Source organism: Zea mays, chromosome 7 (assembly GCF_902167145.1).
Source record: "Zea mays cultivar B73 chromosome 7, Zm-B73-REFERENCE-NAM-5.0, whole genome shotgun sequence".
Lineage (NCBI taxonomy): Eukaryota > Viridiplantae > Streptophyta > Magnoliopsida > Poales > Poaceae > Zea > Zea mays.
Window position 1 is genome coordinate 183,378,898 of NC_050102.1, and position 17,824 is coordinate 183,396,721.

Here is a 17,824-nt window from a genome sequence, read left to right on the forward strand (position 1 = left end):
GAGCGCATCATCAGGGCAGCCCGAGGCGGATTGCGGAGGGCGGGCGGGGATTACGGCGTTCATGGTGGGGATCATGGCGGGCGGGCGGATTGCGGAGGGTGGGCGAGGATCACGGCGGGGATCGCGGCGGGCGGGCGTAGGGAGGCGGGGGCAGTCTACACTTTGCTCTTAATAGTTGTAGAGACTAGTCTGTACAATTTTTTATTTAGTTAAACGATTATATACCCTTCTATTGCCACGAAAATATATTATCATCATAGTTATAGCTTTCCATTCATGTGTGTTATACCAAAATAGGTTAATCGAAGCATATTTTTGGATTCGATGAAAGACGATAAATATTGCACAATAGAAACGATACTATTTATATTTATTCACACCATAGGACTGTGTCACCTGACATGGTCTTTTTAGAGTATCTTCAACGGCTCCTAATATTTATATTCTCAATACTTTTATATTGAGCTTCTTCCAAAAGTCAGTCTAAAAGCATAAAAAAAACTCAACTTAAATAGCTCCTTAAAAATACCCCAATACAACAGATCTAGCTCGATTGACTTTTCCTTTAAGAGTTGTGTGCCGACCAGGGTATTTATATTCCCAATACTTTTATATATATGCACGTTTCATTTTTTATGGCCAACAAACATATCACGTATATAAACCCATTACATGAATCGTCTGAAACCATACTCCTATTTGGGTAGGAGGATTAGGGGCAGTTTCATTGAGGAAAATGGTTAATTAGATGTTTGAGCCACATTTCGTCTGAATTATCAACAGAAACAACGTGATTTCACTGCTTGAAGTCATCTCCAGATCTTCACCGAGTGATCTGAGAGCAATTTCCCGGTTCCGCTACTCTGCTACGGATCAACATAGCATGCAGCTCAACGCAAAGTACCTGCATGGCTTGAAATCACTCAGCCTTACTCTGGACCACAACCATGCAGTTCTTGCTACTCTAGTCTCATGCTTGCTGAACAGCTCTCCCAACCTCAAGGATCTCAGAATCATTGTGGGTCTTCCTATACAGCTGATGCCTTCCATTCTGTCCTGTTTCCTGTTAACCGCTCGTAAAACAGCTCACCATTGGTGTTGTGTTATCAGGAGCTCCGGCACCCGGGGAGCCCCGTGCACTTGGCTGCATTACTTCCACAGCTGATAGTGTTAAGAGCACACTGACCTGACGAACAACAACATAATCGCCAACAATTAAGCTCAGTTCCTTCTCCGTGGTTCCATTGAAATTATGCATTACCTGCAGCACAAAAAAACATTAGTACTGTACATATAAATAGAAACATGCCATATACTTGTTTCGTTTTACTGCCAGTTACTCAGCTTCACCTCAGCAAGGAAGTACTGGGCTTTCTCAGCACGCTTATGTGAAGATATGATAGGTGGTGCAGATTCTCTCCTTTGCTTTTCAGAGGACATCTACAGAGAAGAAATCGTAAAAAAAATGAACGCAAAAGAATTTTCACGAGTTATCATAACAAAGTGAAAAGTGAAAGCTCTACCTCTGCCTCAACGTCATCAAGTATAGCAGCTAATCTCAGATGGAATAACTTTTCTGCTTCCGCCTTCAACGAGATGAAAATTGCCAAGGATAAGAAATAAACGAACGTAACAAACGATGCAAAAAGAATAGTGTCGGGGACCATAATTAGGGGTACCCTCAAGACGCCTAATTCTCAGCTGGTAACCCCCATCAGCATAAAGCTGCAAAGGCCTGATGGGTACGATTAAGTCAGGGATCAGTCCACATGAGTGACTTGATCACGCTTCACCCGAGCCTAGCCTCGGCCGAGGGCAGTCGACCTCGAGAGACTTCCGTCTCGCCCGAGGCCCCCCTTTTTACGGCGGATACATCACCGGCTCGCCCAAGGCCTTGGCTTCGCTCAGAAGCAACCTTGACTAAATCGCCACACCGACTGACCAAATTGCAGGGGCATTTAACGCAAAGGTGGCCTGACACCTTTATCCTGACACGCGCCCCCCCGGCAGAGCCGAAGTGACCACCGTCACTCCACCGCTCCTCTGACCAGTCTGACAGAAGGACAGCGCCGCCTGCGCCACTCCGACTGCGGTGCCACTCGACAGAGTGAGTCTGACAGGCAGTCAGGCCTTGCCAAAGGCGCCACGGCGAACTCCGCTCCACCCGACCCCAGGGCTCGGACTCGGGCTAAGACCCGGAAGACGGCGAACTCCGCTCCGCCCGACCCCAGGGCTCGGACTCGGGCTAAGACCCGGAAGACGGCGAACTCCGCTCCGCCCGACCCCAGGGCTCGGACTCGGGCTAAGACCCGGAAGACGGCGAACTCCGCTCCGCCCGACCCCAGGGCTCGGACTCGGGCTAAGACCCGGAAGACGGCGAACTCCGCTCCGCCCGACCCCAGGGCTCGGACTCGGGCTAAGACCCGGAAGACGGCGAACTCCGCTCCGCCCGACCCCAGGGCTCGGACTCGGGCTAAGACCCGGAAGACGGCGAACTCCACTCCGCCCTGGCCTCGGCCGAACGAACTCCGCCTCGCCCGACCCCCCAGGGCTCGGACTCCGCCCTGGCCTCGGCCGAACGACTTCCGCCTCGCCCGACCCCAGGGCTCGGACTCCGCCCTGGCCTCAGCCGAACGACTTCCGCCTCGCCCGACCCCATGGCTCGGTCTCGGCCTCGGCAACAGAAGACAGACTCAACCTCGGCTTCGGAGGAGCCCCCACGTCACCCTGCCTAGGGCACAGATCCGCCACGTCAACAGGGGGTGCCATCATCATCCTACCCCGAATCAACTCGGGTCACGGAGAACAAGACCGGCATCCCATCCGGCCAGCTCCGCCGGATGGGCAATGATGGCGCTCCACCAACTCTGTGACGACGGCGGCCCCCAGCTCTCTTACGGAAGCAGGACGACGTCAGCAGGGACTTGATCGCTCCAACAGCTGTCCCTCCGCCAGGCTCCGTCGCACCTCCGACAGCCACGACATCACGCCAGCAAGGTGCCAAGATCTCTCCGGCTGCCACATTGGCATGTACCTAGGGCACTAGCTCTCTCTCCGCTAGACACGTAGCACTCTGCTACACCCCCCATTGTACACCTGGATCCTCTCCTTACGACTATAAAAGGGAGGACCAGGGCCTTCTTAGAGAAGGTTGGCCGCGCGGGACCGAGGACGAGACAGGCGCTCTCTTGGGGCCGCTCGCTTCCCTCACCCGCGTGGACGCTTGTAACCCCCCTACTGCAAGCGCACCTGACCTGGGCGCGGGACGAACACGAAGGCCGCGGGACTTCCACCTCTCTCATGCTCGACTCCGGCCACCTCGCCTCTCCCCCCTTCGCGCTCGCCCACGCGCTCGACCCATCTGGGCTGGGGCACGCAGCACACTCACTCGTCGGCTTAGGGACCCCCCTGTCTCGAAACGCCGACAGTTGGCGCGCCAGGTAGGGGCCTGCTGCGTGCTGACGAACAGCTCCCCGTCAAGCTCCAGATGGGCAGTCTCCAGCAACATCTCCGGCCCGGGACGGTGCTTCGTTTCGGGACTCTTGAGTTCGTGTCCTTCGACGGCAGCTACGACATGATACTTCTTCCACCGCCGCGCGACGACGACAATGGCGGCCGACAACCCGCCCGCCGGCGGCGGAATCGACGACATCTTCCCCGCGTGGTGGAAGAGCAACATTCGGGCTCGCACCGTCCTCTCCCCCGCCAACGGAGGAGGAGGCGGGGCCATCAAGGCCAGGCGGGAGGCCGCGCTTCGTTGGCCGTCGAGCGAATCGACGCCCCCGACGCCCCGACGGAAGGCACGCCGGACGTCGACCTCGCGTTCAAGACGGAGGCAAGCGTCGTCCCCCCGCGACACGCTGACCCCGAACAAGAAGACGACGCCGGCGCGCTCGCGGAAAGCCTGCAGGACGTCGCCCTTGTACCTGAGACGACGGTGCAACCAGTCCCCGATGTGACTACGTCGCTCCTCGTCGACCAAAAGGTACCGACTAACTCCCATCTTGCGTCATTTCGACTCGGCCTCAACCCGCCAAACGATCTCGTTTTGGCGGGCGCTCTCATTGAGGCGAGTGCAACCCCACTGGGGTTTCGTATGCGGTCGCCTTGGGACCGGCTGACGGACGTCTCAACCTACGGGCCCTCTGGGTCCGAGGAAGATGACGATCCCAGCATCTGTTGGGATTTCTCCGGACTTGGCAACCCCAGTGCCATGCGGGACTTCATGACCGCATGTGACTACTGCCTATCCGACTGTTCCGACGGAAGCCGCAGCCTTGGCAACGGGAGCTGCGGCCCAAGCCGCGAATGTTTCCACATCGAGCTAGGGGATCCCTCCGAAGGCAACCATCTCGGCATGCCGGAGGACGGTGATCTTCCTAGGCCGGTGCCTCGCGCCGACATCCCACGGGAGCTAGCTGTGGTCCCCGCTCCGGCGGGGGGTTACGACCCACAACTCGAGCAAGTCCGCGAGGCGCAGGCCAGGCTCAACGAGGGAACAGGAGCGCTTGAGCCGGTCCGTCGGGACGTCGGGCAGGTATGGGCGGGCCAACCCCTGGCCGGAGAAATACGTCACCTGCCCCAAGGTCTCCAGCACCGCGTCGCCAACGATGCCAGGGTCAGGCCGCCGCCCGCATCCAGCGGGGTTGGTCAGAACCTGGCAGCCGCAGCGATGCTCCTCCGCGCGATGCCGGAGCCATCAACCACCGAGGGTCGGCGAATCCAGGGAGAGCTCAAGAATCTCCTGGAAGGCGCTGCGGCCCGACGGGCCGAGAGCACTGCCTCCCGAAGGCAAGGATATCCCTCAGAACCTCATGCCGCGACTTCCCGATTCATGCGGGAAGCCTCGGTCTACACCGGGCGCACGCGCAACACCGCGCCTGCGGCCCCGGGCCACCTCGGCAACGAGCACCATCGGCGCGACCGTCGGGCCCACCTCGACGAAAGGGTGCGCCGAGGCTACCACCCCAGGCATGGGGGGCGCTACGACAGCGGGGAGGATCGGAGTCCCTCGCCCGAACCACCCGGTCCGCAGGCCTTCAGTCGGGCCATCCGACGGGCGCCATTCCCGACCCGGTTCCGACCCCCGACTACTATCACAAAGTACTCGGGGGAAACGAGACCGGAACTGTGGCTCACGGACTACCGCCTTGCCTGCCAACTGGGTGGCACGGACGACGACAACCTCATCATCCGTAACCTCCCCCTGTTCCTCTCCGACACTGCTCGCGCCTGGTTGGAGCACCTGCCTCCGGGGCAGATCTCCAACTGGGACGACTTGGTCCAAGCCTTCGCTGGCAATTTCCAGGGCACATACGTGCGCCCCGGGAATTCCTGGGACCTTCGAAGCTGCCGGCAACTGCCGGGGGAGTCGCTCCGGGACTACATCCGGCGATTCTCGAAGCAGCGCACCGAGCTGCCCAACATCACCGACTCGGATGTCATCGGCGCGTTCCTCGCCGGCACCACATGCCGCGACCTGGTGAGCAAGCTGGGTCGCAAGACCCCCACCAGGGCGAGCGAGCTGATGGACATCGCCACCAAGTTCGCCTCTGGCCAGGAGGCGGTTGAGGCTATCTTCCGAAAGGACAAGCAGCCCTAGGGCCGCCCATCGGAAGAGGCTCCCGAGGCGTCTGCTCCGCGCGGCGCCAAGAAGAAAGGCAAGAAGAAGTCGCAATCGAAACGCGACGCCGCTGACGCGGACCTTGTCGCCGCCGTCGAGTACAAGAACCCTCGGAAGCCCCCCGGAGGTGCGAACCTCTTCGACAAGATGCTCAAGGAGCCGTGCCCCTACCATCAGGGGCCCGTCAAGCACACCCTCGAGGAGTGCGTTATGCTTCGGCGTCACTTCCACAGGGCCGGGCCACCCGCCGAGGGTGGCAGGGCCCGCGACGACGACAAGAACGAAGATCACCCAGCAGGAGAGTTCCCCGAGGTCCGTGACTGCTTAATGATCTATGGAGGGCATGCGGCGAATGCCTCGGCTCGGCACCGCAAGCAAGAGCGCCGGGAGGTCTGCTCGGTGAAGGTGGCGGCGCCAGTCTATCTAGACTGGTCCGACAAGCCCATCACCTTCGACCAGGCCGACCACCCCGACCATGTGCCGAGCCCGGGGAAATACCCGCTCGTCGTCGACCCCGTTGTCGGCAATGTCAGGCTCACCAAGGTCCTGATGGATGGGGGCAGCTGCCTCAACATCATCTACGCCGAGACCCTCAAGCTCCTGCGCGTCGATCTGTCCTCCGTCCGAGCAGGCGCTGCGCCCTTCCACGGGATCATCCCTGGGAAGCGCGTCCAGCCCCTCGGGCGACTCGACCTCCCCGTCTGCTTCGGGACGCCCTCCAACTTCCGAAGGGAGACCCTGACGTTCGAGGTGGTCGGGTTCCGAGGAACCTACCACGCCGTACTAGGGAGGCCATGCTACGCAAAGTTCATGGTCGTCCCCAACTACACCTACCTGAAGCTCAAGATGCCGGGCCCCAACGGGGTCATCACCGTCGGCCCCACGTACAAACACGCGTTCGAATGCGACGTGGAGTGCGTGGAGTACGCCGAGGCCCTCGCCGAGTCCGAGGCCCTCATCGCCGACTTGGAGAACCTCTCCAAGGAGGTGCCAGACGTGAAGCGCCATGCCGGGAACTTCGAGCCAGCGGAGACGGTTAAGGCCGTCCCTCTCGACCCCAGCGGCGACACCTCCAAGCAGGTCCGGATCGGTTCCGGGCTCGACCCCAAATAGGAAGCAGTGCTCGTCGACTTTCTCCGCGCAAACGCCGACGTCTTTGCGTGGAGTCCCTCGGACATGCCCGGCATACCGAGGGATGTCGCCGAGCACTCGCTGGATATTCGGGCCGGAGCCCGACCCGTCAGGCAGCCTCTGCGCCGATTCAACGAGGAAAAGCGCAGAGTGATTGGCGAAGAGATCCACAAGCTAATGGCAGCAGGGTTCATCAAAGAGGTATTCCATCCCGAATGGCTTGCCAACCCTGTGCTTGTGAGGAAGAAAGGGGGGAAATGGCGGATGTGTGTAGACTACACTGGTCTCAACGAAGCATGTCCGAAGGTTCCCTACCCTCTGCCTCGCATCGACCAAATCGTGGATTCCACCGCTGGGTGCGAAACCCTGTCCTTCCTCGATGCCTACTCAGGGTATCACCAGATCCGGATGAAAGAGTCCGACCAGCTCGCGACTTCTTTCATCACGCCGTTCGACATGTACTGCTATGTCACCATGCCGTTCGGTTTGAGGAATGCGGGCGCGACGTACCAGCGGTGCATGAACCATGTGTTCGGCGAACACATCGGTCGCACAGTCGAGGCCTACGTCGATGACATCGTAGTCAAGACAAGGAAGGCTTCCGACCTCCTCTCCGACCTTGAAGTGACATTCCGATGTCTCAAGGCGAAAGGAGTCAAGCTCAATCCTGAGAAGTGTGTCTTCGGGGTGCCCCGAGGCATGCTCCTAGGGTTCATCGTCTCCGAGCGAGGCATTGAAGCCAACCCGGAGAAGATCGCGGCCATCACCAGCATGGGACCCATCAAGGACTTAAAAGGTGTACAGAGGGTCATGGGATGCCTCGCGGCCCTAAGCCGCTTCATCTCACGCCTCGGCGAAAGAGGTCTGCCCCTGTACCGCCTCTTAAGGAAGGCCGAGTGTTTCGCTTGGACCCCTGAGGCCGAGGAAGCCCTCGGCAACCTGAAGGCGCTCCTTACAAAGGCGCCTGTCTTGGTGCCCCCGGCGGATGGAGAAGCCCTCTTGGTCTACGTCGCCGCGACCGCTCAGGTGGTTAGCGCCGCGATTGTAGTCGAGAGGCAAGAGGAAGGGCATGCATTGCCCGTTCAGAGGCCGGTCTACTTCGTCAGCGAAGTGCTGACCGAGACCAAGATCCGCTACCCACAAGTTCAAAAGCTGCTGTATGCTGTGATCCTGACAAGGCGGAAGCTGCGACACTACTTCGAGTCTCATCCGGTAACTGTGGTGTCCTCCTTCCCCCTGGGGGAGATCATCCAGTGCCGAGAGGCCTCGGGAAGGATCGCAAAGTGGGCGGTGGAAATCATGGGCGAAACGATCTCGTTCGCCCCTCGGAAGGCCATCAAGTCCCAGGTGTTGGCGGACTTCGTGGCCGAATGGGTCGACACCCAGTTGCCGACGGCTCCGATCCAACCGGAGCTCTGGACCATGTTTTTCGACGGGTCACTGATGAAGACAGGAGCCGGCGCGGGCCTGCTCTTCATCTCGCCCCTCGGAAGGCACTTGCGCTACGTGCTGCGCCTCCATTTCCCGGCGTCCAACAATGTGGCCGAGTACGAAGCTCTGGTCAACGGGTTGCGGATCGCCATCGAGCTAGGGGTCAGACGCCTCGACGCCCGCGGTGATTTGCAGCTCGTCATCGACCAAGTCATGAAGAACTCCCACTGCCGCGACCCGAAGATGGAGGCCTACTGCGACGAGGTTCGGCGCCTGGAAGACAAGTTCTTCGGGCTCGAGCTCAACCACATCGCTCGGCGCTACAACGAAACTGCAGACGAGCTGGCTAAAATAGCCTCGGGGCGAACTACGGTCCCCCCGGACGTCTTCTCCCGGGATCTGCATCAACCCTCCGTCAAGATCGACGACGCGCCCGAGCCCGAGGTACCCTCGGCTCAGCCCGAGGCACCCTCGGCTCTGCCCGAGGCACCCTCGGCACAGCCCGAGGTACCCTCGGCCCCCGAGGGCGAGACACTTGACGTTGAGGAAGAGCGGAGCGGGGCCACGCCAGATCGGGATTGGCAGGCCCCGTACCTGTAATATCTCCGTCGAGGAGAGCTACCCCTCGGCCAAGTCGAGGCTCGGCGGGTAGCGCGACACGCCAAGTCATTCGTCTTGCTGGGCGATGAAGAGGAGCTCTACCATCGCAGCCCCTCGGGCATCCTTCAGCGATGCATCTCCATCGCCGAAGGTCGGGAATTGCTGCAAGAAATACACTCGGGGGCTTGCGGCCACCACGCAGCGCCCCGAGCCCTTGTCGGGAATGCTTTCCGACAAGGCTTCTACTGGCCAACGGCGGTGGCTGACGCCACTAGAATTGTCCGCACCTGCGAAGGGTGCCAATTCTATGCGAAGCGAACCCACCTGCCCGCTCAGGCTCTGCAGACGATACCCATCACCTGGCCCTTCGCTGTATGGGGTCTGGACCTCGTCGGTCCCTTGCAGAAGGCGCCCGGGGGCTACACGCACCTGCTGGTCGCCATCGACAAATTCTCCAAGTGGATCGAGGTCCGACCTCTGAACAGCATCAGGTCCGAGCAGGCGGTGGCGTTCTTCACCAACATCATCCATCGCTTCGGGGTCCCGAACTCCATCATCACCGACAACGGCACCCAGTTCACCGGCAAAAAATTCTTGGATTTTTGCGAGGATCACCATATCCGGGTGGACTGGGCCGCCGTGGCTCATCCCATGTCGAATGGGCAAGTAGAGCGTGCCAACGGCATGATTCTACAAGGGCTCAAGCCTCGGATCTACAACGACCTCAACAAGTTCGGCAAGCGATGGATGAAGGAACTCCCCTCGGTGGTCTGGAGCCTAAGGACGACGCCGAGTCGCGCCACAGGTTTCACGCCGTTTTTCCTGGTCTACGGGGCTGAAGCCATCTTGCCCACTGACCTGGAATATGGCTCCCCGAGGACGAGAGCCTACACCGATCAAAGCAACCAAGCTAGCCGAGAGGAATCGCTGGACCAGCTGGAGGAGGCTCGGGACAGGGCCTTACTGCACTCGACGCGGTACCAGCAGTCCCTGCGACGCTACCACGCCCGAGGGGTCCGGTCCCGAGACCTCCAGGTGGGCGATCTGGTGCTTCGACTGCGGCAAGACGCCCGAGGGAGGCACAAGCTCACGCCCCCCTGGGAAGGGCCATTCGTCATCGCCAAAGTTCTGAAGCCCGGAACATACAAGCTGGCCAACAATCAAGGCGAGATCTACGGCAACGCTTGGAACATCAAACAGCTACGTCGCTTCTACCCTTAAGATGTTTTCAAGTTGTTCGTATACCTCGCACTTACGCAAGTTTAGTCGTCAAGGAAGGGTCGGCCTAGCCTCGGCAAAGCCCGACCCTCCCTCGGGGGCTAAAAGGGGGGAGACCCCCTCTGCGTCGAATTTTTTCCTCGAACAAGGATCTCTTTTTAGCAGGATTTCTTTCGTGCTTCTTGACTACTTCGGAAAGCGGATCCTGGAAACGACGGAGTACACGTAAGCAGCCAAGGCTGACCGAGCCGAGGGACTCCTACGCCTCCGGGATACGGATACCTCACTCATCACCTTCTGCGATAAGTAACTCGCGCTCGGATAAAGCGACTCCATGGACTGAATAAGTCTTCACGTTCGGAAGCTCTCCTGCCGAAGCAGTCCTTCAAGCTTTCTCGACTAAGTCGGGAACAGGGCCTCATGAACGGGTGAAAGTACGCGTAAACGGCAAGGCCGACCGAGCCGAGGGATTCCCACGCCTCTGGGATACGGATACCTCACTCGTCCCTTCCGCGAGAAGCAACTCTCGCTCACACAAACATCCCTGTTACCGACAGAGTCCAGATGCTCGAAACAAGAGGAAAAAAGGCGCAGCTTCGCAAGCGCGGCGAGGGTGTGTTTTTTCCGGCCTCGGCGGCCGCAGAAGGCACACGCTACAAGACGATCTGATCCTGCAGGCTCGGGTCTTCACGCCGAAGGGAGCCATAGCACCCTCGGCATCGACGACGTCTTCAGCAAAGTCCGACCCAGCCTCGGACGGCGACGCGGTCCAAGGACTCCTCCGGGAATCCGGCCCGAGCAGGCGGCTCGGCCGGTTACCCCTGGGGCCTCGGCCAACCGGCTTCCAAGGGCGCCGGCCCGACCCGAGGCCTCGGCTGATCGACCTTGGCGTCGGCTCCACGACGGACAACACGACTGGGCTCCGGCCAACCAGGTTCCCATTCTCGAGCCGACTCCGCCTCTGTTCATACTGATATCGCTACCCCTGGCCTCGACCCATCGAAGGGCGGCCGAGGGGTCTCCTTAACTAAGCTAGAGGAGCCCCAGACAACAAGGCCGATCGGGCTGAGGGATTCCTACGCCTCCGGGATACGGATACCTCACTCGTCACCTTGACACGGGGCGACTCATGCTTGGTAAAGCGGTTCAGATAATCAACAGGCGAGACTTAGTGCTCGAAAATGAGGAAAAAACGGCTCCGTGCCAAAATTACGTACATGTTCAGGCCCCGACAGCTGCAATGAACAAAAAAACACTGGCATTCGAAGTGTCGTTACAAACGGAACTCCGGTTCCACCTCCGCAGGTACGAACAACCTCCCTCCGAGGGGGAAGGCCTGCGGAGCAACGGGAGGCCGACGAATGGTGCGCCGTCACCTGCTCCAGCAGCGGCGACGACGACGACTTCTGCTCCGAGGGGCCAAGCAGCGGCAACGCTGACCTCAGGCTAGATGCCGCTGCCAGGAGGCCCCCGCCCATGCCAAAACTCGTAAGGCAAGGACGGGCAGAAGGCCGTAGAGTTGGAGGTCAGTCCGTGGCCGGCCCCGGCTATCTCGCCGGCAGCAGAACCTCTTCAAGCTGCCGTGGCGGATGCCGGCACCGCGAGCGGCTCCGAAGCCACTCGCGCCTGAAAGCCAGGCACGCTGCAGCTGCCAACGCCACGGACGACAGCCGCCTTTCCCTCCGATCACTGAGTGAAGGAGCGGGCCGCCGCCCACGCGGGGGCCGACCTCAACTCGGCGCACTCCCCTCCCCAGCCCTGGTGATGAAAATCCTTGAGGCTGAGGGAGGGGCAGAGGCCGCAGCCCAGCTCGCTTTCCCCCACCATCAAGCCGGAGGTCGCCATCTCAGGTGACCGCCGGTGGAGGGGAGCAGCCGGGCTGCATGATGAAAATCCTTGAAGCCGAACGATGGCTGAGAGGTGCCAACTCCCATGGAGTTGCGACCCTCCAACGAGGAGGTGGAAAGGCGGCGGATACCCCCCATCCGGGGGCTTGGAAGATGGAAAGACACGACACATAAGGGAGGAAGAAGGCATGGTTGCCTTCCGAAAGGAGTCTCCCTCCTTTTAAAGGCAACTCTCCCTACGTGCGCCCCCTAGACGCCGCGGGCTGAGTCTTCTCCAACACGCTCCAAGGCCCTCCCCTACGACTCGGGGGCTGGGTCCCGCATGTCATGCAAACCGGCTCAGGGCAGAAGAAGCCAAACCGCCGCGCGTGGTGCGCACGACCGTCCAGCGGTTACAAGCGACCCCCCACTTTTGCCCAGACCAACGGGCGGAAGGGGCAGGCAGCCATGCAGGCGGCATGCAACCACGCTAGGTGGACGCGCTTCTCCGACTTCTGACACGCCAGCTTGGAAGCCCAGGCCCACGCGTCAAGCAACCGGCGCGCCAGTTGCTGCATGCAAGCAACCGCACCGCCACTTGTGCCACCGTCGCGCCTCTTCGGTTGTGGAGCCTATGCCGCGACTTGAGACGACCCAGCGCACGACCCAACAGCGCCAGCCTGGCGCGTCGGTCAAAGCGACCGAAAGTGGGCCGGCAGTAATGGCGGTGGCAGGCGGGCGGGCGCAGCAGTCACGTCGTCGGTCAGGCTCACGTCCCATCCTGGGACAGCAAGAGAGCCTCCTCTCACGGCGTGAAGACGGTGCACCCGTGACCCGTTCCTCGAACGGATCGCGCACGCGCAACGGCCGCCCCACCAACCACTCGCCCCATCGCATTAACTCCGCGGCGGGACAGGCGGCGCCTCTGACGGGAGGAGCGCGCGACGCTTCGCCTTCGCCGTAATAACCGCGTCAGAAAAGGTACGCCACGTCGTTCGATTTCGTATCCTTTTCCTTTTTCCTCTTTCTCTATCTCTTGCAACAGGGACCGGGAAAGGGGGATACCCCGAAAAGGATCCTTCTCCGCGAAGGAACCGGGCTCCGAGCCCCCCTACTGATCAGGGGTTCGAAGGCTGGCCCTCCGAAGGGTTCAACAGTCGCCTCAGATCGCGTGGGCCCGACACCCACTACTGGTCAGGGGTTCGAAGGCCAGCCCCCCGAAGGGTTCCATGGCCGCCTCAGGCTACTCGGGCTCCGCGCCCATTACTGATCAGGGGTTCGAAGGCTGGCCCCCGAAGGGTTCACAGTCGCCTCAGACACCGAGCGAGGGATGACCAGGGGTACGTTCGATACATAACCGAGGCTCGGGCTGCGCTCCCGAGGTACCCTAGGACATTTCCGAGACCAGCGGGAACGATCTTGTAACGGAATCCCATCGGAGGGAGGCATCGAGCCCTCGGACCCCGTCGCCAGGGGACCGGGTCCGGCAAATCACCCGCAGGTACTTTTGGGCGTGCCTCTGGGCCCCTAGCCGACCCCCAACGAACGGGGCACGGACGTCCACTCGGATTACCCGCTTGCAGCTCACCGGAGACTACCCGCTTGCAGCTCACCGGAGACACCATGTTCGGTGGCCATCGAGGGTAACATGGCGCACTCCCCCCTCCTCCTTGCGGAAAGGCGACGTAGGGGCGTATGTAAAAAGTCGAGTCTGTCCCTGATCGTCCTCTCGTCCTGTGCAGAGGCTCGGGGGCTGCTCTCGCAAAAACCGGCTCCGGCCAACCCGTTGACAGCGTCAACATACCAGCCCGAGAGCTTGGGCCCCGACCGTGCACCCGGGCTACGGCCAGTTCGCATGAGGGAACGACCAGACCAGCCGAAGCATTACGCAAGGTATTAAGACCTCGAAGGAGTGTAACCACTCCTCCGAGGCCTCGGGGGCTACACCCGGCGGGTGCGCTCGCGCGCACCCACCGGAACAAAATGCAACCGAGAAAGGCTGGTCCCCTTGCAAAAAAGTGCGACGGAAGCCTCCAAGCGAGTGCTAACACTCCCTTCGAGGCTCGGGGGCTACTGTCGGGGACCATAATTAGGGGTACCCTCAAGACGCCTAATTCTCAGCTGGTAACCCCTATCAGCATAAAGCTGCAAAGGCCTGATGGGTACGATTAAGTCAGGGATCAGTCCACACGAGTGACTTGATCACGCTTCACCCGAGCCTAGCCTCGGCCGAGGGCAGCCGACCTCGAGAGACTTCCGTCTCGCCCGAGGCCCCCCTTTTTACGGCGGATACATCACCGGCTCGCCCAAGGCCTTGGCTTCGCTCAGAAGCAACCTTGACTAAATCGCCACACCGACTGACCAAATTGCAGGGGCATTTAACGCAAAGGTGGCCTGACACCTTTATCCTGACACGCGCCCCCCCGGCAGAGCCGAAGTGACCACCGTCACTCCACCGCTCCTCTGACCAGTCTGACAGAAGGACAGCGCCGCCTGCGCCACTCCGACTGCGGTGCCACTCGACAGAGTGAGTCTGACAGGCAGTCAGGCCTTGCCAAAGGCGCCACGGCGAACTCCGCTCCACCCGACCCCAGGGCTCGGACTCGGGCTAAGACCCGGAAGACGGCGAACTCCGCTCCGCCCGACCCCAGGGCTCGGACTCGGGCTAAGACCCGGAAGACGGCGAACTCCGCTCCGCCCGACCCCAGGGCTCGGACTCGGGCTAAGACCCGGAAGACGGCGAACTCCGCTCCGCCCGACCCCAGGGCTCGGACTCGGGCTAAGACCCGGAAGACGGCGAACTCCGCTCCGCCCGACCCTAGGGCTCGGACTCGGGCTAAGACCCGGAAGACGGCGAACTCCGCTCCGCCCGACCCCAGGGCTCGGACTCGAGCTAAGACCCGGAAGACGGCGAACTCCACTCCGCCCTGGCCTCGGCCGAACGAACTCCGCCTCGCCCGACCCCAGGGCTCGGACTCCGCCCTGGCCTCGGCCGAACGACTTCCGCCTCGCCCGACCCCAGGGCTCGGACTCCGCCCTGGCCTCGGCCGAACGACTTCCGCCTCGCCCGACCCCATGGCTCGGGCTCGGCCTCGGCAACAGAAGACAGACTCAACCTCGGCTTCGGAGGAGCCCCCACGTCACCCTGCCTAGGGCACAGATCCGCCACGTCAACAGGGGGCGCCATCATCATCCTACCCCGAATCGACTCGGGTCACGGAGAACAAGACCGGCATCCCATCCGGCCAGCTCCGCCGGATGGGCAATGATGGCGCTCCACCAACTCTGTGACGACGGCGGCCCCCAGCTCTCTTACGAAAGCAGGACGACGTCAGCAGGGACTTGACCGCTCCAACAGCTGTCCCTCCGCCAGGCTCCGTCGCACCTCCGACAGCCACGACATCACGCCAGCAAGGTGCCAAGATCTCTCCGGCTGCCACATTGGCATGTACCTAGGGCACTAGCTCTCTCTCCGCTAGACACGTAGCACTCTGCTACACCCCCCATTATACACCTGGATCCTCTCCTTGCGACTATAAAAGGGAGGACCAGGGCCTTCTTAGAGAAGGTTGGCCGCGCGGGACCGAGGACGAGACAGGCGCTCTCTTGGGGCCGCTCGCTTCCCTCACCCGCGTGGACGCTTGTAACCCCCCTACTGCAAGCGCACCTGACCTGGGCGCGGGACGAACACGAAGGCCGCGGGACTTCCACCTCTCTCACGCTCGACTCCGGCCACCTCGCCTCTCCCCCCTTCGCGCTCGCCCACGCGCTCGACCCATCTGGGCTGGGGCACGCAGCACACTCACTCGTCGGCTTAGGGACCCCCCTGTCTCGAAACGCCGACAAATAGCAATATATTATAAGTAGGCAATCTCACCGCGCCAACCAGCCGCTGAAGGGTCACCCGTTGTTGTTGAGACTCGACAGCTGCAAGCGCAGCTGCTGCTTCCTTTCCTAACACGGCCATGCTTGCTTTGTGCTCTATCATTCTAGCTTCTGATTGCTGAAGCTTTGTAGTGTGCTCAGCAATTGGAGCTTCTCTTACCCGTGCCTTTCTTCTAGCAATTTCAGTAGACTATTGAACAAACAAGAAGGGTCAGGGCAAATGGAAGTAGCAGTAATTGGAATTTGCTCACTTGCAGCAAAGGATTAAGCCGCTAGTACATACGAGGATCTCAGCTTCATGTCTCATCCTGCTATAGCGCTGTGCAAGACCACGAGCATCTTCCAGGGGACCACCTATAGCCATTGCTCTCAATGGGTCTATAGTCTGAAATCTCAACAAATGAAAGAAACTCAAAACGTATCTAAATGGGATCCAAATACCTCACACATAAGTGTGTTCTTATTTCTATCAGAACAGCATATATAATATATTTCAGAAGGCTTGGACTTAAACTTGCACTTATTTCAGAAAGCCCGGACTCAAACTTGCTCTAAAAAAAGCTATTCTAAACACACAAACAGAAAATTATGCATATGGTGATCAGTTCCAATATTCCATACACAAGCTACTGGTATTATATGAACCGCGAAGCAAAAGGTAAAGCAGAAACAGAATGATATGCTTGGTAACTTGGATTATTAGTATCAGAAAGTTACCGCTAAAGAGAGTATCAACATTTTGGTTTTCATGAGACTAAGACAGACTTGTGAAAATTTTACTCAAACAAAAAGGCTCCCAACACCTTGGATATTTTAGAGTGTCACCACGCCTCAGTTGTCAATGGGAACTTTCAATACAAATTCAGATCTAGAAATTTCAAGTAGTAAAGCTATGCAAAAAAATAATTCGCTTTAAATGCCCGAGATAATATTAATCTGCCTCAAAAAGTTATTCAAATCCATCCCAATCAGCAACTCGCTCCATGAGTGGTAACTGTACCCTTAAATATGCATTCCCCAATCCCCATAACACCTATATTTCCTGCCTGCGAACCAGACAACCAATCAAGAGCTTTCAAAAAACCCTTACACAAGAATTGCACAAGTAATCTCCAACTAAACATGCCTTATGTGGGAAAGTAACTCATAGATCAGTCAGCACTTACCTGAGAAGATAAAATTCTGTTGAAATCTTCATACTCTTTCTCAATATTTATCAAAGCACCTCCGTATAGTGATGCTGCTTTTCTAAGGGCTTCGTCGCTTGCATTATTTTCGCTTCCATATCTATAGCAGTCCTCAGAAAATTTTGTTCCTATGGCCAAAAGAAAAAAATAGATGTAGTTGTTTAACAAACTATTTCATAGATATTGAATTTGGAGACTTGCATACAGGTGTAGCAGCACACACTGCAAAAAGAAAAGACAAATAAACTGATTACATCCTATTTGAAATTCATGAGTTTTTAACTAAGCTAAAATAGCCTCTACAAAATATAGTGGTGATAACTATTGAAAGTAGTAGTGGTTCCTTCTCAAGATGGAGGGTGTATGATATGAATTTACCATCCTAGATAGCTGCAGACCCTGCAGTCACAAATGACTATTCTAGCTCAAAGTATCATAGTACACTAAGTTTTGGAGGGTAGATATCCTATTTCTAACCCTAACTAATGGCTCTACTATGTGAGAAAATGTAAAACAAACATAAAAAACTAACAATGTAACTTTCTTTTGCTCCGAGGAAATCTCAACCTGACAAAATTAACCAAGGATAACTGACAAGAGCCACATAAGCACATACCCACTTCAATATGTTTGTTTCCAATAGACACCAAACCTTCAGCTGCTCTAACTATGTCCTTCTGGAAATCCTGTTAGAGTGGATACATCACATAAATGTAACAACTGCCATCATGAACTCAGTAAAGGGTATACCGCAATCATAAAATATTCACTTCCTTGGAAAAAACACTTAGAAATGCACTGAATATACAAAGACTATGTTTGATGTATATTGAACAATGCAAATGCAACATCAGTTTTTGGCCAGGTGTTCACATCAATAGATTGGTCAAAAGGGCATCTATAATTCCCAGGAGTTCTGGGAG

The 17,824-nt window shown here is 58.3% G+C and overlaps 1 protein-coding gene across 1 annotated transcript; it reads right to left on the minus strand.

Moving 5' to 3' along the window:
- Positions 1 to 71: 71 nt before the first annotated feature.
- Positions 72 to 17,628, minus strand: LOC103634443 (SH3 domain-containing protein 3). Its single transcript, XM_020541768.2, has 8 exons — positions 17,518 to 17,628; positions 16,881 to 17,029; positions 15,998 to 16,099; positions 15,707 to 15,904; positions 1,524 to 1,586; positions 1,351 to 1,440; positions 1,091 to 1,261; positions 72 to 155 (listed from the first exon to the last, which is right to left on the minus strand). Exons 3-8 carry the CDS (start codon positions 16,076 to 16,078, stop codon positions 72 to 74), a joined length of 687 nt encoding a protein of 228 aa, XP_020397357.2. The 5' UTR covers positions 16,079 to 16,099; positions 16,881 to 17,029; positions 17,518 to 17,628.
- Positions 17,629 to 17,824: the final 196 nt, after the last annotated feature.